This window comes from Pecten maximus, unplaced genomic scaffold, assembly GCF_902652985.1.
Source record: "Pecten maximus unplaced genomic scaffold, xPecMax1.1, whole genome shotgun sequence".
Classification (NCBI taxonomy): Eukaryota; Metazoa; Mollusca; class Bivalvia; order Pectinida; family Pectinidae; genus Pecten; species Pecten maximus.
The window spans coordinates 14,756-40,611 of record NW_022979229.1 but is presented as its reverse complement, the minus strand read 5'-3'; the positions used below and the strand labels follow the sequence as shown (position 1 = coordinate 40,611).

General features: G+C 38.0%; 1 protein-coding gene across 1 annotated transcript in view; it reads right to left on the bottom strand.

The window, feature by feature from the left end:
• The window catches only part of LOC117318360 (ankyrin-1-like), a gene marked incomplete at both ends in the record, with an annotated part of 43,089 nt that overhangs the window by 7,990 nt on the left and 9,243 nt on the right, over positions 1-25,856 (bottom strand). Inside the window, 8 exons of the mRNA XM_033873364.1 lie at positions 6,823-6,924; positions 7,203-7,307; positions 13,210-13,215; positions 13,542-13,643; positions 14,331-14,429; positions 17,122-17,325; positions 17,871-17,969; positions 18,339-18,452. Of these exons, the coding sequence (XP_033729255.1) occupies positions 6,823-6,924; positions 7,203-7,307; positions 13,210-13,215; positions 13,542-13,643; positions 14,331-14,429; positions 17,122-17,325; positions 17,871-17,969; positions 18,339-18,452 (831 nt within the window). The remainder of the gene's footprint in view (positions 1-6,822; positions 6,925-7,202; positions 7,308-13,209; positions 13,216-13,541; positions 13,644-14,330; positions 14,430-17,121; positions 17,326-17,870; positions 17,970-18,338; positions 18,453-25,856) is intronic.

Genomic DNA, 25,856 nt, shown 5'->3' with positions numbered 1-25,856 from the left:
CATGGTGTCAGTGAGACTGGAAACCGACCATGGTGTCAGTGAGACTAGAAACCAACCATGGTGTCAGGGAGACTGGAAACTAACCATGGTGTCAGGGAGACTAGAAACCAACCATGGTGTCAGGGAGACTGAAAACTAACCATGGTGTCAGTGAGACTAGAAACCTACCATGGTGTCAGTGAGACTGGAAACTAACCATAGTGTGGTGTCAGTGAGACTGGAAACTAACCATGGTGTCAGTGAGACTAGAAACCAACCATGGTGTCAGTGAGACTAGAAACCAACCATGGTGTCAGGGAGACTGGAAACTAACCATGGTGTCAGTGAGACTGGAAACCTACCATGGTGTCAGTGAGACTAGAAACCAACCATGGTGTCAGTGAGACTAGAAACCAACCATGGTGTCAGTGAGACTAGAAACCAACCATGGTGTCAGGGAGACTGGAATCCAACCATGGCATTAGTAAGACTGGAAACCAACCATGGCATTAGTAAGACTGGAAACCAACCATGGTGTCAGTGAGACTGGAAACTAACCATGGTGTCAGTGAGACTGGAAACTAACCATGGTGTCAGTGAGACTAGAAACCAACCATGGTGTCAGTGAGACTAGAAACCTACCATGGTGTCAGTGAGACTAGAAACCAACCATGGTGTCAGTGAGACTGGAAACCAACCATGGTGTCAGTGAGACTGGAAACTAACCATGGTGTCAGTGAGACTGGAAACTAACCATGGTGTCAGTGAGACTAGAAACCAACCATGGTGTCAGTGAGACTGGAAACTAACCATGGTGTCAGTGAGACTGGAAACTAACCATGGTGTCAGTGAGACTGGAAACTAACCATGGTGTCAGTGAGACTGGAAACTAACCATGGTGTGGTGTCAGTGAGACTAGAAACCAACCATGGTGTCAGTGAGACTGGAAACCAACCATGGTGTCAGTGAGACTGGAAACTAACCATGGTGTGGTGTCAGTGAGACTAGAAACCAACCATGGTGTCAGTGAGACTGGAAACTAACCATGGTGTCAGTGAGACTGGAAACTAACCATGGTGTCAGTGAGACTGGAAACTAACCATGGTGTCAGTGAGACTGGAAACTAACCATGGTGTCAGTGAGACTGGAAACTAACCATGGTGTCAGTGAGACTGGAAACCAACCATGGTGTCAGTGAGACTGGAAACCAACCATGGTGTCAGTGAGACTAGAAACCAACCATGTGTCAGTGAGACTGGAAACCAACCATGGTGTCAGTGAGACTGGAAACCGACATTGGTGTCAGTGAGACTAGAAACCAACCATGGTGTCAGGGAGACTGGAAACTAACCATGGTGTCAGTGAGACTGGAAACCAACCATGGTGTCAGGGAGACTGAAAACTAACCATGGTGTCAGGGAGACTGGAAACTAACCATGGTGTCAGTGAGACTAGAAACCTACCATGGTGTCAGTGAGACTGGAAACTAACCATGGTGTGGTGTCAGTGAGACTGGAAACTAACCATGGTGTCAGTGAGACTAGAAACCAACCATGGTGTCAGTGAGACTAGAAACCAACCATGGTGTCAGGGAGACTGGAAACTAACCATGGTGTCAGTGAGACTGGAAACCTACCATGGTGTCAGTGAGACTAGAAACCAACCATGGTGTCAGTGAGACTAGAAACCAACCATGGTGTCAGTGAGACTAGAAACCAACCATGGTGTCAGGGAGACTGGAAACTAACCATGGTGTCAGGGAGACTGGAAACTAACCATGGTGTCAGGGAGACTAGAAACCAACCATGGTGTCAGGGAGACTGAAAACTAACCATGGTGTCAGGGAGACTGGAAACTAACCATGGTGTGGTGTCAGTCAGACTGGAAACTAACCATGGTGTCAGTGAGACTAGAAACCAACCATGGTGTCAGTGAGACTAGAAACCAACCATGGTGTCAGGGAGACTGGAAACTAACCATGGTGTCAGTGAGACTGGAAACCTACCATGGTGTCAGTGAGACTAGAAACCAACCATGGTGTCAGTGAGACTAGAAACCAACCATGGTGTCAGTGAGACTGGAAACTAACCATGGTGTGGTGTCAGTGAGACTGGAAACCGACCATGGTGTCAGTGAGACCAGAAACCTGCCATGGTGTCAGTGAGACTGGAAACTAACCATGGTGTCAGTGAGACTGGAAACTAACCATGGTGTCAGTGAGACTAGAAACCAACCATGGTGTCAGTGAGACTAGAAACTAACCATGGTGTCAGTGAGACTAGAAACCAACCATGGTGTCAGTGAGACTGGAAACTAACCATGGTGTCAGTGAGACTAGAAACCAACCATGGTGTCAGTGAGACTGGAAACTAACCATGGTGTCAGTGAGACTGGAAACTAACCATGGTGTCAGTGAGACTAGAAACCTACCATGGTGTCAGTGAGACTGGAAACTAACCATGGTGTGGTGTCAGTGAGACTGGAAACTAACCATGGTGTCAGTGAGACTGGAAACCAACCATGGTGTCAGTGAGACTGGAAACTAACCATGGTGTCAGTGAGACTGGAAACTAACCATGGTGTCAGTGAGACTAGAAACCAACCATGGTGTCAGTGAGACTAGAAACCTACCATGGTGTCAGTGAGACTAGAAACCAACCATGGTGTCAGTGAGACTGGAAACCAACCATGGTGTCAGTGGTTGGTTTCCAGTCTCACTGACACCATGGATGGGCTCAAACCTCACTGACACCACACCATGCTGTCAGAGAGACTGGAAATCAACCACGGTGTATCTGGGCTATGACCCAGGCATTGTGTCAGTAGAGTTGTGAACCACTTATTGTGTCAGTAGGACAGTGCGTCATCATGTAACTGGGGCAGTGAACCAGTCAATGGTATAGCTGGGGCCGTGAACCAGTCAATGGTATAACTGGGGCTGTGAACCAGTCAATGTTATAACTGGGGCCTTGAACCAGTCAATGGTATAACTAGGGCCGTGAACCAGTCAATTGTATAACTGGGGCTGTGAACAAGTCAATGATATAACTGGGGCTGTGAACCAGTCAATGTTATAACTGGGGCTGTGAACCAGTCAATAGTATAACTGGGGCTGTGAACCAGTCAATGGTATAACTTGGGCTGTGAACCAGTCAATGTTATAACTGGGGCTGTGAACCAGTCAATGTTATAACTGGGGCTGTGAACCAGTCAATGTTATAACTGGGGCCTTGAACCAGTCAATGGTATAACTGGGGCCTTGAACCAGTCAATGGTATAACTGGGGCTGTGAACCAGTAAATGGTATAACTGGGGCTGTGAACCAGTCAATGATATAACTAGGGCTGTAAACCAGTCAATGTTATAACTGGGGCCGTGAACCAGTCAATGGTATAACTTGGGCTGTGAACCAGTCAGTGATATAACTGGGGCCTTGAACCAGTCAATGGTATAACTAGGGCTGTGAGCCAGTCAATGATATAACTAGGGCTGTGAGCCAGTCAATGGTATAACTTGGGCTGTGAACCAGTCAGTGATATAACTGGGGCCTTGAACCAGTAAATGGTATAACTTGGGCTATGAACCAGTCAATGTTATCACTGGGGCCGTGAACCAGTCAATTGTATAACTGGGGCTGTGAACCAGTCAATAGTATAACTGGGGCCGTGAACCAGTCAATGGTATAACTGGGGCTATGAACCAGTCAATGGTATAACTGGGGCTGTGAACCAGTCAATGGTATAACTTGGGCTATGAACCAGTCAATGTTATCACTGGGGCCGTGAACCAGTCAATGGTATAACTTGGGCTGTGAACCAGTCAATGTTATAACTGGGGCTGTGAACCAGTCAATGGTATAACTGGGGCTATGAACCAGTCAATGGTATAACTGGGGCTGTGAACCAGTAAATGGTATAACTGGGGCTGTGAACCAGTCAATGATATAACTGGGGCTGTGAACCAGTCAATGATATAAATGGGGCTGTGAACCAGGCAATGATATAACTGGGGCCGTGAACCAGTCAATGGTATAACTGGTGCTGTGAACCAGTCAATGTTATAACTGGGGCCGTGAACCAGTCAATGATATAAATGGGGCTGTGAACCAGGCAATGATATAACTGGGGCTGTGAACCAGTCAATGTTATAACTGGTGCTGTGAACCAGTCAATGGTATAACTGGGGCCGTGAACCAGTCAATGGTATAACTTGGGCTGTGAACCAGTCAATAGTATAACTGGTGCTGTGAACCAGTCAATGGTATAACTGGGCCATGAGCCAGTCAATGGTATAACTGGGGCTGTGAACCAGTCAATGGTATAACTTGGGCTATGAACCAGTCAATGGTATAACTTGGGCTGTGAACCAGTCAATAGTATAACTGGGGCTGTGAACCAGTCAATGATATAAGTGGGGCTGTGAACCAGGCAATAGTATAACTGGGGCTGTGAACCAGTCAATGGTATAACTGGGGCTGTGAACCAGTCAATGGTATAACTTGGGCTGTGAAGCAGTCAATGGTATAACTGGGGCTGTGAACCAGTCAATTGTATAACTTGGGCTATGAACCAGTCAATGGTATAACTTGGGCTGTGAACCAGTCAATAGTAAAACTTGGGCTGTGAACCAGTCAATGGTATAACTGGGGCCATGAACCAGTCAATGGTATAACTGGGGCTGTGAACCAGTCAATGATATAAATGGGGCTGTGAACCAGGCAATAGTATAACTGGGGCTGTGAACAAGTCAATGGTATAACTTGGGCTGTGAACCAGTCAATAGTATAACTGGGGCTGTGAACCAGTCAATGGTAAAACTGGGGCTGTGAACCAGTCAATGGTATAGCTTGGGCTGTGAACCAGTCAATAGTGTAACTGGGAAAATCCTAGAAAGACTTTTATACAATTTTATATGGGGCAGGAAAAACGATAGAATCTCAAGAAACCTGATAGTTCAAAATTACAAAGATGGCGGTCTTAAAATGGTTCAAATTGATGCTTTCATTAAATCCATGAAACTATCCTGGATAAAACGCCTGTTAAAAATGATAATTCATGGGCCTACCTTTTTGAAGAAGTGATTGGCGAATCAAAATTTACTATTATTTCATATGGGGCGGACTATTGGAGAAAAAAGTCGAAATCTATTAAAAATCTGTTCTGGAAAGAAGTCCTTGAAAACATACATTGTTTTTTGTACCTTCCATGCAACGAAGAAAGTGTTTTGTATCGTCCCTTGTGGCACAATCCAGAAATAAAGATTGATAACAAGACCTTATATTTTAAACAATGGTCACGAAAAGGGATATGTTATGTGTATGACTTATGTAATGACCAAGGTAAATTAATTGAAAACTATGAAGAATTTTGCAAAAATTTTTCCTTTTCACCAATACTAACTCAGTTTTATGGCATCAGGAATACCATTCTGTCTAAATGGCCTTTTCTGAGAAATTATAATTCCACTATTATACTTCCACATTGTCAAAAGTACATTTATCACATCTTAACAAATAAACAACGAGGACTCTCGATATATAATCTTTTTATTGAAGATTTAACTACAAATGATAAATACAAAGTCAAATGGTCACTTGAACTTGATATACATCAAAATCAATATTGGTGGGAAAAGATTAACTTTATAATATTTAAGTTAACCTCGGACTCAACACTTCAATGGTTCCAATACCGAATTACTCACAGAATCATTAGCACAAACAAATACCTGCGTATGATAGCTAGGTGTAATTAACTCGCCTGTATGCTCATTTTGTAAAGCAAATATAGAATCAATAATCCACTTGTTTTGGGAATGTACTCTTGTTACAAAATTTTGGCAAGAATTCACCACATGGGTAGAAAACAAAACCGGGAAAACTCTGAGTTTGATTAATTCAGATGTTATCCTTGGGAAAACGGACAACGAAATAAACAACATAAACTTAATTAGTGTTCTAGCAAAATTACACATATATAAGCAAAAGTATAAAAATCATCTGCCTGCTCTATTTATATTCAAAATGGAACTAGAAAAACATTACAAAATTGAACAGTACATTCATAGGAAAAATATGACTGTCCAAAAATTTGAAAAACGATGGGTTGATTTGAAAGCACTTGTAACGTAACAAATCAAAAAAAGAAAAACTTGTTATTGTTACTTTTTAGAACTCTATTACTGTTAAAGTATGAGTCTGTGCATGTAAGAAGTCTTTATGTATGTCTTTTTTTTTTTTGTATATCTACATGTATAAAAAGTTTTCTTCTGAACTAATATGGCAATATCCTTACCTGAAGTATACCACAAATAGCTATAGCAACACAATAAAAATATATATATATATATATATATAAAAGAGCATGTTCTATCAGCCACATTACACAATGAGATAATATGAAATCGTGATGAACACATTCATTTTATACGATTGCACGATTTAATGTATTGGGACGAAACTCCATCTGAGGTATACTTCATGTATTGATGAGCGAATTTTTATTAAGCATATGAAAAAGTGTAATTGTTGCAATTAAATATACACCAATATTATGTATTGCTACATGTACGCATATGTATGGAAGAAAATAAAAAATTTCCAAAACAAAAAAAATAGTGTAACTGGGGCTGCCAACAATTCAATAACAGAGGGACTGGGATTTGTTATGGGTACCCCCAGTCTGACTCTGAAGAATTTTGTTACATTAGAATCAAATTTATCCAAGTCAAATCATAAAGAGTCGGACAGATTAAGATTAAGTTATTCTCCAATTGTATGACATACTGTACTCTAAAGTCATACAATATGAAAGTTTCTGAGGGACAAAGATCAGGTGTACTCACAGCGTTCTCTTCTGTAGCAAGCGCCCCAGCATTTAGTAACACATGTAGAACTTCCTTGTGGCCTCCAGCGGCGGCTAGGTGTAGTGCCGTTGACTCACTTGTCTGGAAACAATATATATTAATGAGAATTTAACTTTAATGTTCAGTAAAGGATTGTTTAAAAGTCAATGGCTTACAAAAGAGAATTTTATTATCATCAAAAAAAGATATTGTTAAAAAAGATAAATACATGTTTTTTTTTAATAAATGACCTTGAACATACATACAAATTGCTGTTTTGTCAAATAAGTAACCTTGAGCATACATACACTAGAGTTTTACTCAATAAGTGACTTTAAACTTATTCTTCCTATTTTGCTAATAAGTGTCTCAGAACTCACCCTATTTTTAGCTGTGGTCACTACCCCCTTGTTGAACCTCATGAGCTCTTTGATGACCGCCACACTCCCTTTAGAGGCTGCTATGTGGGCACATGTCATTCCGTTCTACAACAGCATAAGGTATAGTCTGGTAATGATTATGACATTGATACTCACACACACTGTTAGGTATAGTCTGGTAATGATTATGACATTGATACTCACACACACACACTGTTAGGTATAGTCTGGTAATGATTATGACATTGATACTCACACACACACTGTTAGGTATAGTCTGGTAATGATTATGACATTGATACTCACACACACTGTTAGGTATAGTCTGGTAATGATTATGACATTGATACTCACACACACACTGTTAGGTATAGTCTGGTATTGATTATGACATTGATACTCACACACACACACCGTTAGGTATAGGACTGGTAATGATTATGACATTGATACTCACACACACTGTTAGGTATAGTCTGGTAATGATTATGACATTGATACTCACACACACAGTGTTAGGTATAGGACTGGTAATGATTATGACATTGATACTCACACACACAGAATTGGGTATAGACTGGTAATGATTATGACATTCATACTCACACAGTGTTAGGTATAGGACTGGTAATGATTATGACATTGATACTCACACACACAGTGTTAGGTATATGACTGGTAATGATTATGACATTCATACTCACACACACTGTTAGATATAGACTGGTAATGATTATGACATTCATACTCACACACACTGTTAGGTATAGACTGGTAATGATTATGACATTCATACTCACACACACTGTTAGGTATAGATTGGTAATGATTATAATATTGATACTCACACACACTGTTAGGTATAGACTGGTAATGATTATGACATTCATACTCACACACACTGTTAGGTATAGACTGGTAATGATTATGACATTGATACTCACACACACATTGTTAGGTATAGACTGGTAATGATTATGACATTGATACTCACACACACCGTTAGGTATAGGACTGGTAATGATTATGACATTGATACTCACACACACCGTTAGGTATAGACTGGTAATGATTATGACATTCATACTCACACACACTGTTAGGTATAGACTGGTAATGATTATGACATTGATACTCACACACATTGTTAGATATAGACTGGTAATGATTATGACATTGATACTCACACACATTGTTAGGTATCGACTGGTAATGATTATGACATTGATACTCACACACATTGTTAGGTATCGACTGGTAATGATTATGACATTCATACTCACACACATTGTTAGGTATAGACTGGTAATGATTATGACATTGATACTCACACACACCGTTAGGTATAGGACTGGTAATGATTATGACATTGATACTCACACACACCGTTAGGTATAGACTGGTAATGATTATGACATTCATACTCACACACATTATGGCATCATTGATTATGGATTATGGCAACATACTTCAACATGAAAGACTTATATTGCTTTATTACCTTACAAGTCATTTATTGCGATGAGAGGATTTTCTATGACAAAATTGTCACATTACCTGTATGGTAGAATAAAGCTGCAGGGGGATGTCTTGTAATGCCAGAGGACAATGTCTATTTTTTTATATTACCATCAAGCTCTGAATAAACTCTACAATCTTTATATTTAGATTGAAAAACAGACATTTTTACTACAAAATACATTGAATTATTACACAGTCTTTTAGTCCATGATTATGAAATCAGTATAATACGTCATTTTGTTGGTGGCAAGCTTAATTTCTAGTGAATCTCCTCAGTTATAGGTAGTTCATGTGTTATCAAAGATATTTATACAATTCTATGCTAAATCTATAAACAAACAAATACATACATAAATACATGTACATATACAGGTATATTACATGGTGTACAGGTATAGAACAATACAATGTACATCTACAGGAATAGGACAATACACCTACAGGTATACTACATGGTGTACAGGTATATTACATGGTGTACAGGTATACTACATGGTGTACATGTATACTATATGACGTACAGGTATACTACATGGTGTACATGTATAGTACATGGTGTACAGGTATACTACATGGTGTACAGGTATACTACATGGTGTACAGGTATAGAACTTGGCGTACAGGTATACTACATGGTGTACAGGTATATTACATGGTGTACAGGTATATTACATGGTGTACAGGTATACTATATGACGTACAGGTATACTACATGACGTACAGGTATACTACATGACGTACAGGTATACTACATGGTGTACATGTATACTACATGACGTACAGGTATAGTACATGACTTACAGGTATACTACATGGCGTACAGGTATATTACATGACGTACAGGTATAGTACATCGTGTACAGGCATAGTACACGGTGCACAGGTATACTACATGGTGTACAGGTATAGTACATGGTGTACATGTATACTACATGATGTACAGGTATACTACATGGTGTACAGGCATAGTACATGGTGTACATATATACTACATGGTGTACATGCATACTACATGGCGTACAGGTATACTACATGGTGTACATGTATACTATATGACGTACAGGTATAGAACATGGCGTACAGGTATACTACATGGCGTACAGGTATACTTCATGGCTTACAGGTATACTACATGGCCTACAGGTATAGTACATGGCGTACATGTATACTACATGGTATACAGGTATAGTACATGGTGTACATGTATAGTACATGGTGCATAGGTATACTACATGGTGTACAGGTATACTACATGGCGTACAGGTATACTGCATGGCGTACAGGTATACTACATGGCGTACAGGTATATTACATGACGTACAGGTATACTACATGACGTACAGGTATAGTACATAACGTACAGGTATACTACATGGCGTACAGGTATAGTACATGGCATACAGGTATACTACATGGCGTACAGGTATACTACATGGCGTACAGGTATAGTACATGGCATACAGGTATACTACATGGTGTACAGGTATACTACATGGTGTACAGGTATACTACATGACGTACAGGTATACTACATGGCGTACAGGTATACTACATGGCGTACAGGTATACTACATGGCGTATAGGTATACTACATGGTTTACAGGTATACTACATGGTGTACAGGTATACTACATGGTTTACAGGTATACTACATGGTGTACAGGTATACTACATGGCGTACAGGTATACTACATGGCGTACAGGTATTCTACATGGCGTACAGGTATACTACATGGCGTACAGGTATTCTACATGGCGTACAGGTATTCTACATGGCGTACAGGTATACTACATGGCGTACAGGTATACTACATGGCGTATAGGTATACTACATGGTTTACAGGTATACTACATGGTGTACAGGTATACTACATGGCGTACAGGTATACTACATGGCGTACAGGTATACTACATGGCGTACAGGTATACTACATGGCGTACAGGTATACTACATGGCGTACAGGTATACTACATGGTGTACAGGTATACTATATGACGTACAGGTATACTACATGGCGTACAGGTATACTACATGGCGTACAGGTATACTACATGGCGTATAGGTATACTACATGGCGTACAGGTATACTACATGGTGTACAGGTATACTACATGGCGTACAGGTATACTACATGGCGTACAGGTATAGTACATGACGTACAGGTATACTACATGGCGTACATGTATAGTACATGGCGTACATGTATACTACATGGCGTACATGTATACTACATGGCGTACAGGTATACTACATGGCGTACAGGTATACTGCATGGCGTACAGGTATACTACATGGCGAACAGGTATACTACATGGCGTACAGGTATACTACATGGCGTACAGGTATAGGGTAATACATCTACAGCTTGTTTCTCTAAAAATCATAATGAGGCCGGGTTATACCGAAGACACTGATACAACTGATGTCTGTAAAATCATAATGAGGCTGGGTTATACAGAAGACAGATTGATACAACTGATGTCTCGAAAATCATAATGAGGCCGGGTTATACCGAAGACAGTCTGATACAGCTTGTGCCTCTAAAAATTGAAGGTTAACATCATAAGGTCTGGTTCAAAACTAATAATGGGAATCTTTACCAGTAGATGTGTTAGTAGGGGTTAAATCTCTTGAATTTAGCAATGATATAAAAGATTATCACAGCTCATGAAGATACAAATTTTGGTTTTAGTAATGAATGCAAATGCTCTCTCGGTGAAATCGCCGATAAATTCTGGACCAAGCCTCGAAATGTTGTTGCTTTAACTTGACAAGATGGCTTTATCAATTAAAAATTCCTACAGCAAATCATCAAGCACAACCAGGGAGAAAACACAATGATGTCAAGAGACAATGGAAAACATTGTAGGAGTCAAGGGGAGATAATACAAACCTATGTAGGAGTCAAGGGGAGATAATACAAAATTATGTAGGAGTCAAGGGGAGATAATACAAAATTATGTAGGAGTCAAGGGGCGATAATATGATATAATGTAGGAGTCAAGGGGAGATAATACAGAATACTGTAGGAGTCAAGGGGAGATAATACAAAATTATGTAGGAGTCAAGGGGAGATAATACAAAATTATGTAGGAGTCAAGGGGAGATAATAGAATATACTGTAGGAGTCAAGGGGAGATAATAGAATATACTGTAGGAGTCAAGGGGCGATAATATAATATACTGTAGGAGTCAAGGGGCGATAATATAATATACTGTAGGAGTCAAGGGGCGATAATATAATATACTGTAGGAGTCAAGGGGAGATAATACAGAATACTGTAGGAGTCAAGGGGAGATAATACAAAATTATGTAGGAGTCAAGGGGAGATAATACAAAATTATGTAGGAGTCAAGGGGAGATAATACAAAATTATGTAGGAGTCAAGGGGAGATAATAGAATATACTGTAGGAGTCAAGGGGAGATAATACAAAATTATGTAGGAGTCAAGGGGCGATAATATAATATACTGTAGGAGTCAAGGGGAGATAATACAGAATACTGTAGGAGTCAAGGGGAGATAATATAATATACTGTAGGAGTCAAGGGGCGATAATATAATATACTGTAGTAGTCAAGGGGAGATAATACAGAATACTGTAGGAGTCAAGGGGAGATAATACAGAATACTGTAGGAGTCAAGGGGAGATAATACAAAATTATGTAGGAGTCAAGGGGCGATAATATAATATACTGTAGGAGTCAAGGGGCGATAATATAATATACTGTAGGAGTCAAGGGGAGATAATACAGAATACTGTAGGAGTCAAGGGGAGATAATACAGAATACTGTAGGAGTCAAGGGGAGATAATACAAAATTATGTAGGAGTCAAGGGGCGATAATATAATATACTGTAGGAGTCAAGGGGCGATAATATAATATACTGTAGGAGTCAAGGGGAGATAATATAATATACTGTAGGAGTCAAGGGGCGATAATATAATATACTGTAGGAGTCAAGGGGAGATAATACAGAATACTGTAGGAGTCAAGGGGAGATAATACAGAATACTGTAGGAGTCAAGGGGCGATAATATAATATACTGTAGGAGTCAAGGGGAGATAATACAGAATACTGTAGGAGTCAAGGGGAGATAATACAGAATACTGTAGGAGTCAAGGGGCGATAATATAATATACTGTAGGAGTCAAGGGGAGATAATATAATATACTGTAGGAGTCAAGGGGAGATAATACAGAATACTGTAGGAGTCAAGGGGCGATAATATAATATACTGTAGGAGTCAAGGGGAGATAATACAGAATACTGTAGGAGTCAAGGGGAGATAATACAAAATTATGTAGGAGTCAAGGGGCGATAATATAATATACTGTAGGAGTCAAGGGGCGATAATATAATATACTGTAGGAGTCAAGGGGAGATAATACAGAATACTGTTAGCAGGCATTAAAGGGACATAACACTGTCTACTGAAATGAGGAGGAGATTATACTGTTAATGGGAGTTATTATTTACTCACCTCATCCTAGGGTACAGTAACAAATAGCTCAACAAGTTACAATCTTCACAAAATATACACAACATGATATTTATATGAAAAAAACACTGATGACAGGAAACAGTACATAGTGATATGGTGATATATATCAAGAGTTTGATATAATGTGATAAAGACACAGACGTTCTGATATAATGTGATAAAGATACAGATACGTTCAAAAGTGTAACATCAATATATTACATGTATCATATAGATATCAATCTAATTTGTTTAACAATTTTGTTATCATTGCATGGGGTTAAAATAAACATACCAGAAAGATAAAGGTTCCTTTAAATCTACAAACTTACAGTGTTTGCCATGGTAACAAGTTCTGGTCGATACTTCAGGAATAGCTTGACAACATCAGAGTGGTCATTCTCTGCGGCCAGATGGAGAGGGGTTTGACCATGCTATGGAACAATACATACAAGTAAATATTAGTTCTCCCTATACAGGTATACAATACATACAGGTAAATATAAGTTATCTCTACACAGGTAGAGTAAGGTGACACCTTACTAATACCTCTACATATGACAGAGACACACAGGTGTTCTAGAGTCTCGGTCTAGTGCCACAAACACTGTCGTATAATTGTATACTAGGATACCACAGAGATACAATCGTCCAAACACTGTCGTATAATTGTATACTAGGATACCACAGAGATACAATCGTCCAAACACTGTCGTATAATTGTATACTAGGATACCACAGAGATACAATCGTCCAAACACTGTCGTATAATTGTATACTAGGATACCACATAGATACAATCGTCCAAACACTGTCATATAATTGTATACTAGGATACCACAGAGATGCAATCGTCCAAACACTGTCGTATAATTGTATACTAGGATACCACAGAGGGATACAATCGTCCAAACACTGTCGTATAATTGTATACTAGGATACCACAGAGATACAATCGTCCAAACACTGTCGTATAATTGTATACAAAGATACCACAGAGAGATACAATCGTCCAAACACTGTCGTATAATTGTATACAAAGATACCACAGAGGGATACAATCGTCCAAACACTGTCGTATAAGAACTGCATATAAAACACCTAATGAAAAGTCTACTCACAACATCTGTAGCATTGGCATCTGCCTTCATCTTGAGGAGCGTACTGCAAACCTCCATCTGACCATTTTGAGCAGCATAGTGCAATGGAGTTCTTTTGGCCTGGAGAATAAACCAAATCAATGATACATAGGATTACAACATGTCAGTTTGCTAAAGGTAAGTGGTGATGTCACCTGGGGGTAACAGACCAGGTCTGGTATTGGTGATGTCACCTGGGGGTAACAGACCAGGTCTGGTAGTGGTGATGTCACCTGGGGGTAACATACCAGGTCTGGTAGTGGTGATGTCACCTGGGGGTAACAGACCAGGTCTGGTAGTGGTGATGTCACCTGGGGGTAACAGACCAGGTCTGGTAGTGGTGATGTCACCTGGGGGTAACAGACCAGGTCTGGTATTGGTGATGTCACCTGGGGTTAACAGACCAGGTATGGTAGTGGTGATGTCACCTGGGGGTAACAGACCAGGTCTGGTAGTGGTGATGTCACCTGGGGGTAACAGACCAGGTATGGTAGTGGTGATGTCACCTGGGGTAACAGACCAGGTCTGGTAGTGGTGATGTCACGCGGGGTAACAGACCAGGTCTAGTAGTGGTGATGTCACCTGGGGGTAACAGACCAGGTCTGGTAGTGATGATGTCACCTGGGGGTAACAGACCAGGTCTGGTAATGGTGATGTCATGCGGGGTAACAGACCAGGTCTGGTAGTGGTGATGTCACGCGGGGTAACAGACCAGGTCTGGTAGTGATGATGTCACCTGGGGGGTAACAGACCAGGTCTGGTAGTGGTGATGTCACCTGGGGGTAACAGACCAGGTCTGGTAGTGGTGATGTCACCTGGGGGTAACAGACCAGGTCTGGTAGTGGTGATGTCACCTGGGGGTAACAGACCAGGTCTGGTAGTGGTGATGTCACCTGGGGGTAACAGACCAGGTCTGGTAGTGGTGATGTCACCTGGGGGTAACAGACCAGGTCTGGTAGTGGTGATGTCACCTGGGGGTAATAGACCAGGTCTGGTAGTGGTGATGTCACGCGGGGTAACAGACCAGGTCTGGTATTGGTGATGTCACCTGGGGGTAACAGACCAGGTCTGGTATTGGTGATGTCACCTGGGGGTAACAGACCAGGTATGGTAGTGGTGATGTCACCTGGGGTAACAGACCAGGTCTGGTAGTGGTGATGTCACCTGGGGGTAATAGACCAGGTCTGGTAGTGGTGATGTCACGCGGGGGTAACAGACCAGGTCTGGTAGTGGTGATGTCACCTGGGGGTAACAGACCAGGTCTGGTAATGGTGATGTCATGCGGGGTAACAGACCAGGTCTGGTGGTGGTGATGTCACGCGGGGTAACAGACCAGGTCTGGTAGTGATGATGTCACCTGGGGGTAACAGACCAGGTCTGGTAGTGATGATGTCACCTGGGGGTAACAGACCAGGTCTGGTAGTGGTGATGTCACCTGGGGGTAACAGACCAGGTCTGGTAGTGATGATGTCACCTGGGGGTAACAGACCAGGTCTGGTAGTGGTGATGTCATGCGGGGTAACAGACCAGGTCTGGTAGTGGTGATGTCACCTGGGGGTAACAGACCAGGTCTGGTAGTGGTGATGTCACCTGGGGGTAACAGACCAGGTCTGGTAGTGGTGATGTCACCTGGGGGTAACAGACCAGGTCTGGTAGTGGTGATGTCACCTGGGGGTAACAGACCAGGTCTGGTAGTGGTGATGTCACTGGGGTAACAGACCAGGTCTGGTAGTGGTGATGTCACCTGGGGGTAATAGACCAGGTCTGGTAGTGGTGATGTCACGCGGGGTAACAGACCAGGTCTGGTATTGGTGATGTCACCTGGGGGTAACAGACCAGGTCTGGTATTGGTGATGTCACCTGGGGGTAACAGACCAGGTATGGTAGTGGTGATGTCACCTGGGGTAACAGACCAGGTCTGGTAGTGGTGATGTCACCTGGGGGTAATAGACCAGGTCTGGTAGTGGTGATGTCACGCGGGGGTAACAGACCAGGTCTGGTAGTGGTGATGTCACCTGGGGGTAACAGACCAGGTCTGGTAATGGTGATGTCACCTGGGGGTAACAGACCAGGTCTGGTAGTGGTGATGTCACCTGGGGGTAACAGACCAGGTCTGGTAATGGTGATGTCACGCGGGGTAACAGACCAGGTCTGGTAGTGGTGATGTCACCTGGGGGTAACAGACCAGGTCTGGTAGTGATGATGTCACGCGGGGTAACAGACCAGGTCTGGTAGTGGTGATGTCACCTGGGGGTAACAGACCAGGTCTGGTAGTGATGATGTCACGCGGGGTAACAGACCAGGTCTGGTAGTGGTGATGTCACCTGGGGGTAACAGACCAAGTCTGGTAGTGGTGATGTCACGCGGGGTAACAGACCAGGTCTGGTAGTGGTGATGTCACCTGGGGGTAACAGACCAGGTCTGGTAGTGGTGATGTCACTGGGGTAATAGACCAGGTCTGGTAGTGGTGATGTCACTGGGGTAACAGACCAGGTCTGGTGGTGGTGATGTCACGCGGGGTAATAGACCAGGTCTGGTAGTGGTGATGTCACGCGGGGTAATAGACCAGGTCTGGTAGTGGTGATGTCACCTGGGGGTAACAGACCAGGTCTGGTAGTGGTGATGTCACTGGGGTAACAGACCAGGTCTGGTAGTGATGATGTCACCTGGGGGTAACAGTAGTCACTCTATATAAACAGACTTCTTCTTCTTTTGTCATTTGGCCTCCGTCAAAAAATGACGATTACGGCTAATAGGAGGCGTTGCCAATTACCAGAGACAAAGCATCTATTGTGGCTCCATGCGTCTCCAGCAGTAGCTTAACTAGTCTGTTGAATCCATTCTGAGCCGCTAAATGGAGTGGTGTGACACCTAGTTTAGATTTCGCGTTGACAAAAGCTTTGTGCCACAGCAGGACATCAGCAACAAGGTGGTGGCCATTCTCAGCCGCGAGGTGAAGAGCTGCCTTCCCATGATGCTGTAGTACATAAATCGCGGAATTAGAATCTGACATGATCTACGTCTGAACAATAAAGATTACAATAGGACAATTAAGATCTGACATGATCTACTTCTGAACAATGAAGATTACAATAGGACAATTAGGATCTGACATGATCTACTTCTGAACAATGAAGATTACAATAGGACAATTAGGATCTGACATGATCTACTTCTGAACAATAGAGATTACAATAGGACAATTAGAGTCTGACATGATCTACTTCTGAACAATGAAGATTACAATAGGACAATTATGATCTGACATGATCTTCTTCTGAACAATAAAGATTACAATAGGACAATTAGGATATGACATGATCTACATCTGAACAATGAAGATTACAATAGGACTATTACTGGAGGTCTAGATGTTATTTACCTACCTCATCAAACACATCAACACGAGCATGGTTCTGGAGAAGTTTAGTCTGTGTATATTGGAATTACCTACCTCATCAAACACATCGACACGAGCATGGTTCTGGAGAAGTTTAGTCTGTGTTTACTGGTATTACCTACCTCATCAAACACATCAACACGAGCATGGTTCTGGAGAAGAATTTTCACAATCTGAAGATGACCTTGCTCACTTGCCACCAGCAAGGGAGACCACCCATTCTACAACAAGACAGAAGGGGAAAACAGTATGAAAATACAAAAATATCTGAACTATGGGTCTGGATTTCATCAGCTAAAGTGAATTTAATTATAAAAAACTTAGGCAATAAAAACATTTAAATGTCAAACATTTGATGCAGGTTACAACATAAATTAATGTAGATCCTTCAGCCCTTTAAGAACACAGAACAATGAAATACTCTTCCAAGAATTCATACCAGAAGTGCTTTCTACACTTTCAAATTTCAATATTTTCAACCACAGCATTTCCTTTGTAATGTCCAAATAGTTCTTGGATGAGCTAAATACTACCATGATTCTGATATCATCTTTAACATTTGAGAGTGAACTTGACCTTCAGTGACCTACTTTTGATTGTGTATTGACCGCTGACTGGACACTGGTTTTGATATTTTTAACAATTTCCATCAGGATGTCTTCATTTCCTGATCTAGCACTGTAGTGTAGTGGTGATTCATGAGTCTGTAACAATAGGTACAGTAATGTATATAGTTAGTGATTACAATAACAATAGGTACAGTAATGTATATAGTTAGTGATTACAATAACAATAGGTACAGTAATGTATATAGTTAGTGATTACAGTAACAATAGGTACAGTAATGTATATAGTTAGTGATTACAATACAACAGTAACAATAGGTAGAGTAATGTATATAGTTAGTGATTACAATAACAATAGGTACAGTAATGTATATAGTTAGTGATTACAATTATGTTACATAACTTACAACAATAACAATAGGTACAGTAATGTATACAGTTAGTGATTACAATAACAATAGGTACAGTAATGTATATAGTTAGTGATTACAATACAACAATAACAATAGGTACAGTAATGTATATAGTTAGTGATTACAATAACAATAGGTACAGTAATGTATATAGTTAGTGATAACAATAACAATAGGTACAGTAATGTATATAGTTAGTGATTACAATACAACAGTAACAATAGGTACAGTAATGTATATAGTTAGTGATTACAATAACAATAGGTACAGTAATGTATATAGTTAGTGATTACAATAACAATAGGTACAGTAATGTATATAGTTAGTGATTACAGTAACAATAGGTACAGTAATGTATATAGTTAGTGATTACAATACAACAGTAACAATAGGTACAGTAATGTATATAGTTAGTGATTACAGTAATAATAGGTACAGTAATGTATATAGTTAGTGATTACAATACAACAGTAACAATAGGTACAGTAATGTATATAGTTAGTGATTACAATAACAATAGGTACAGTAATGTATATAGTTAGTGATTACAATACAACAGTAACAATAGGTAGAGTAATGTATATAGTTAGTGATTACAATACAACAGTAACAATAGGTACAGTAATGTATATAGTTAGTGATTACAATAACAATAGGTACAGTAATGTATATAGTTAGTGATAACAATAACAATAGGTACAGTGATGTATATAGTTAGTGATTACAATACAACAGTAACAATAGGTACAGTGATGTATATAGTTAGTGATTACAATACAACAGTAACAATAGGTACAGTAATGTATATAGTTAGTGATTACAATAACAATAGGTACAGTAATGTATATAGTTAGTGATTACAATAACAATAGGTACAGTAATGTATATAGTTAGTGATTACAATAACAATAGGTACAGTAATGTATATAGTTAGTGATTACAATAACAATAGGTACAGTAATGTATATAGTTAGTGATTACAATAACAATAGGTACAGTAATGTATATAGTTAGTGATTACAATAACAATAGGTACAGTAATGTATATAGTTAGTGATTACAATACAACAGTAACAATAGGTACAGTAATGTATATAGTTAGTGATTACAATACAACAATAACAATAGGTACAGTAATGTATATAGTTAGTGATTACAATAACAATAGGTACAGTAATGTATATAGTTAGTGATTACAATAACAATAGGTACAGTAATGTATATAGTTAGTGATTACAATACAACAGTAACAATAGGTACAGTAATGTATATAGTTAGTGATTACAGTAACAATAGGTAGAGTAATGTATATAGTTAGTGATTACAGTAACAATAGGTACAGTAATGTATATAGTTAGTGATTACAATACAACAGTAACAATAGGTACAGTAATGTATATAGTTAGTGATTACAATAACAATAGGTACAGTAATGTATATAGTTAGTGATTACAATAACAATAGGTAGAGTAATGTATATAGTTAGTGATTACAATACAACAGTAACAATAGGTACAGTAATGTATATAGTTAGTGATTACAGTAACAATAGGTAGAGTAATGTATATAGTTAGTGATTACAATACAACAGTAACAATAGGTACAGTAATGTATATAGTTAGTGATTACAATAACAATAGGTACAGTAATGTATATAGTTAGTGATTACAATAACAATAGGTACAGTAATGTATATAGTTAGTGATTACAGTAACAATAGGTACAGTAATGTATATAGTTAGTGATTACAGTAACAATAGGTACAGTAATGATTATATAGTTAGTGATTACAATAACAATAGGTAGAGTAATGTATATAGTTAGTGATTACAATACAACAGTAACAATAGGTTCAGTAATGTATATAGTTAGTGATTACAATACAACAGTAACAATAGGTAGAGTAATGTATATAGTTAGTGATTACAATAACAATAGGTACAGTAATGTATATAGTTAGTGATTACAATACAACAGTAACAATAGGTTCAGTAATGTATATAGTTAGTGATTACAATACAACAGTAACAATAGGTACAGTAATGTATATAGTTAGTGATTACAGTAACAATAGGTACAGTAATGTATATAGTTAGTGATTACAATACAACAGTAACAATAGGTAGAGTAATGTATATAGTTAGTGATTACAATAACAATAGGTACAGTAATGTATATAGTTAGTGATTACAATTATGTTACATAACTTACAACAATAACAATAGGTACAGTAATGTATACAGTTAGTGATTACAATAACAATAGGTACAGTAATGTATATAGTTAGTGATTACAATACAACAATAACAATAGGTACAGTAATGTATATAGTTAGTGATTACAATAACAATAGGTACAGTAATGTATATAGTTAGTGATAACAATAACAATAGGTACAGTAATGTATATAGTTAGTGATAACAATAACAATAGGTAGAGTAATGTATATAGTTAGTGATTACAATAACAATAGGTACAGTATTGTATATAGTTAATGATTACAATAACAATAGGTACAGCAATGTATATAGTTAGTGATTACAATAACAATAGGTACAGCAATGTATATAGTTAGTGATTACAATACAACAGTAACAATAGGTACAGTAATGTATATAGTTAGTGATTACAATACAACAATAACAATAGGTACAGTGATGTATATAGTTAGTGATTACAATACAACAGTAACAATAGGTACAGTAATGTATATAGTTAGTGATTACAATAACAATAGGTACAGTAATGTATATAGTTAGTGATTACAATAACAATAGGTACAGTAATGTATATAGTTAGTGATTACAGTAACAATAGGTACAGTAATGTATATAGTTAGTGATTACAATACAACAGTAACAATAGGTACAGTAATGTATATAGTTAGTGATTACAATAACAATAGGTACAGCAATGTATATAGTTAGTGATTACAATAACAATAGGTACAGTAATGTATATAGTTAGTGATTACAGTAACAATAGGTACAGTAATGTATATAGTTAGTGATTACAATAACAATAGGTACAGTAATGTATATAGTTAGTGATTACAATAACAATAGGTACAGTAATGTATATAGTTAGTGATTACAATACAACAGTAACAATAGGTACAGTGATGTATATAGTTAGTGATTACAATAACAATAGGTACAGCAATGTATATAGTTAGTGATTACAGTAACAATAGGTACAGTAATGTATATAGTTAGTGATTACAATACAACAGTAACAATAGGTACAGTGATGTATATAGTTAGTGATTACAATACAACAATAACAATAGGTACAGTGATGTATATAGTTAGTGATTACAGTAACAATAGGTACAGTAATGTATATAGTTAGTGATTACAATACAACAGTAACAATAGGTACAGTAATGTATATAGTTAGTGATTACAATAACAATAGGTACAGTAATGTATATAGTTAGTGATTACAATAACAATAGGTACAGTAATGTATATAGTTAGTGATTACAGTAACAATAGGTACAGTAATGTATATAGTTAGTGATTACAATACAACAGTAACAATAGGTACAGTAATGTATATAGTTAGTGATTACAATAACAATAGGTACAGCAATGTATATAGTTAGTGATTACAATAACAATAGGTACAGTAATGTATATAGTTAGTGATTACAGTAACAATAGGTACAGTAATGTATATAGTTAGTGATTACAATACAACAGTAACAATAGGTACAGTAATGTATATAGTTAGTGATTACAATAACAATAGGTACAGTAATGTATATAGTTAGTGATTACAATAACAATAGGTACAGTAATGTATAAAGTTAGTGATTATAATTATGTTACATAAGTTACAACAGTAAACATTTCAATACATATTTACTATTGTAATTATCCCACATATTACATGAATGAGTATAAAGATGACATACCATGATCAATTAAGTAGTTTAGTCTGTGTACTGGTATTTGATATACTTACCAGTTTAGTCTGTGTACTGGTATCTGATATACTTACCAGTTTAGTCTGTGTACTGGTATATGATATACTTACCAGTTTAGTCTGTGTACTGGTATATGATATACTTACCAGTTTAGTCTGTGTACTGGTATATGATATACTTACCAGTTTAGTCTGTGTACTGGTATATGATATACTTACCAGTTTAGTCTGTGTACTGGTATTTGATATACTTACCAGTTTAATCTGTGTACTGGTATTTGATATACTTTCCAGTTTAGTCTGTGTATTGGTATTTGATATACTTACCAGTTTAGTCTGTGTACTGGTATTTGGTATACTTACCAGTTTAGTCTGTGTACTGGTATGTGATATACTTACCAGTTTAGTCTGTGTACTGGTATCTGATATACTTACCAGTTTAGTCTGTGTACTGGTATCTTATATACTTACCAGTTTAGTCTGTGTACTGGTATATGATATACTTACCAGTTTAGTCTGTGTACTGGTATATAATATACTTACCAGTTTAGTCTGGGTACTGGTATTTGATATACTTACCAGTTTAGTCTGTGTACTGGTATATAATATACTTACCAGTTTAGTCTGTGTACTGGTATGTGATATACTTACCTGTTAGTCTGTGTACTGGTATATGATATACTTACCAGTTTAGTCTGTGTACTGGTATATGATATACTTACCAGTTTAGTCTGTGTACTGGTATTTGATATACTTACCAGTTTAGTCTGTGTACTGGTATATGATATACTTACCAGTTTAGTCTGTGTACTGGTATTTGATATACTTACCAGTTTAGTCTGTGTACTGGTATATAATGAACTAACCAGTTTAGTCTGTGTACTGGTATATGATATACTTACCAGTTTAGTCTGTGTACTGGTATGTGATAAACTTACCAGTTTAGTCTGTGTACTGGTATGTGATAAACTTACCAGTTTAGTCTGTGTACTGGTATATGATATACTTACCAGTTTAGTCTGTGTACTAGTATTTGATAAACTTACCAGTTTAGTCTGTGTACTGGTATATGATATACTTACCAGTTTAGTCTGTGTATTGGTATATGATATACTTACCAGTTTAGTCTGTGTACTGGTATTTAATATACTTACCAGTTTAGTCTGTGTACTGGTATTTAATATACTTACCAGTTTAGTCCGTGTACTGGTATCTGATATACTTACCAGTTTAGTGTGTGTACTGGTATCTGATAAACTTACCAGTTTAGTCTGTGTACTGGTATCTGATAAACTTACCAGTTTAGTCTGTGTATTGGTATTTGATATACTTACCAGTTTAGTCTGTGTATTGGTATTTGATATACTTACCAGTTTAGTCTGTGTACTGGTATATGATATACTTACCAGTTTAGTCTGTGTACTGGTATCTGATATACTTACCAGTTTAGTCTGTGTACTGGTATCTGATATACTTACCAGTTTAGTCTGTGTACTGGTATCTGATAAACTTACCAGTTTAGTCTGTGTACTGGTATGTGATATACTTACCAGTTTAGTCTGTGTACTGGTATGTGATATACTTACCAGTTTAGTCTGTGTACTGGTATATGATATACTTACCAGTTTAGTCTGTGTACTGGTATATGATATACTTACCAGTTTAGTCTGTGTACTGGTATATGATAAACTTACCAGTTTAGTCTGTGTACTGATATCTGATATACTTACCAGTTTAGTCTGTGTACTGATATCTGATATACTTACCAGTTTAGTCTGTGTACTGGTATATGATATACTTACCAGTTTAGTCTGTGTACTGGTATATGATATACTTACCAGTTTATTCTGTGTACTGGTATATGATATACTTACCAGTTAAGTCTGTGTACTGGTATATGATATACTTACCAGTTTAGTCTGTGTACTGGTATTTGATATACTTACCAGTTTAGTCTGTGTACTGGTATTAGATATACTTACCAGTTTAGTCTGTGAACTGGTATATGATATACTTACCAGTTTAATCTGTGTACTGGTATTTAATGTACTTACCAGTTTAGTCTGTGTATTGGTATTTGATATACTTACCAGTTTAGTCTGTGTACTGGTATTAGATATACTTACCAGTTTAGTCTGTGTACTGGTATATGATATACTTACCAGTTTAGTCTGTGTACTGGTATTTGATATACTTACCAGTTTAGTCTGTGTACTGGTATATTATATACTTACCAGTTTAGTCTGTGTATTGGTATGTGATATACTTACCAGTTTAGTCTGTGTACTGGTATTTAATATACTTACCAGTTTAGTCTGTGTACTGGTATATGATATACTTACCAGTTTAGTCTGTATACTGGTATATGATATACTTACCAGTTTAGTCTGTGTACTGGTATTTGATATACTTACCAGTTTAGTCTTTGTACTGGTATATGATATACTTACCAGTTTAGTCTGTGTACTGGTATTTGATATACTTACCAGTTTAGTCTGTGTACTGGTATATGATATACTTACCAGTTTAGTCTGTGTATTGGTATTTGATATACTTTCCAGTTTAGTCTGTGTACTGGTATCTGATATACTTACCAGTTTAGTCTGTGTACTGGTATATAATGAACTTACCAGTTTAGTCTGTGTACTGGTATATGATATACTTACCAGTTTAGTCTATGTACTGGTATTTGATATACTTACCAGTTTAGTCTGTGTACTGGTATATAATATACTTATCAGTTTAGTCTGTGTACTGGTATATAATAAACTTACCAGTTTAGTCTGTGTACTGGTATATGATATACTTACCAGTTTAGTCTGTGTACTGGTATATAATATACTTACCAGTTTAGTCTGTGTACTGGTATTTGATATACTTACCAGTTTAGTCTGTGTACTGGTATATAATATACTTACCAGTTTAGTCTGTGTACTGGTATATGATATACTTACCAGTTTAGTCTGTGTACTGGTATATAATATACTTACCAGTTTAGTCTGTGTACTGGTATATAATAAACTTACCAGTTTAGTCTGTGTACTGGTATATGATATACTTACCAGTTTAGTCTGTGTACTGGTATATGATATACTTACCAGTTTAGTCTGTGTACTGGTATTTGATATACTTACCAGTTTAGTCTGTGTACTGGTATATGATATACTTACCAGTTTAGTCTGTGTACTGGTATCTGATA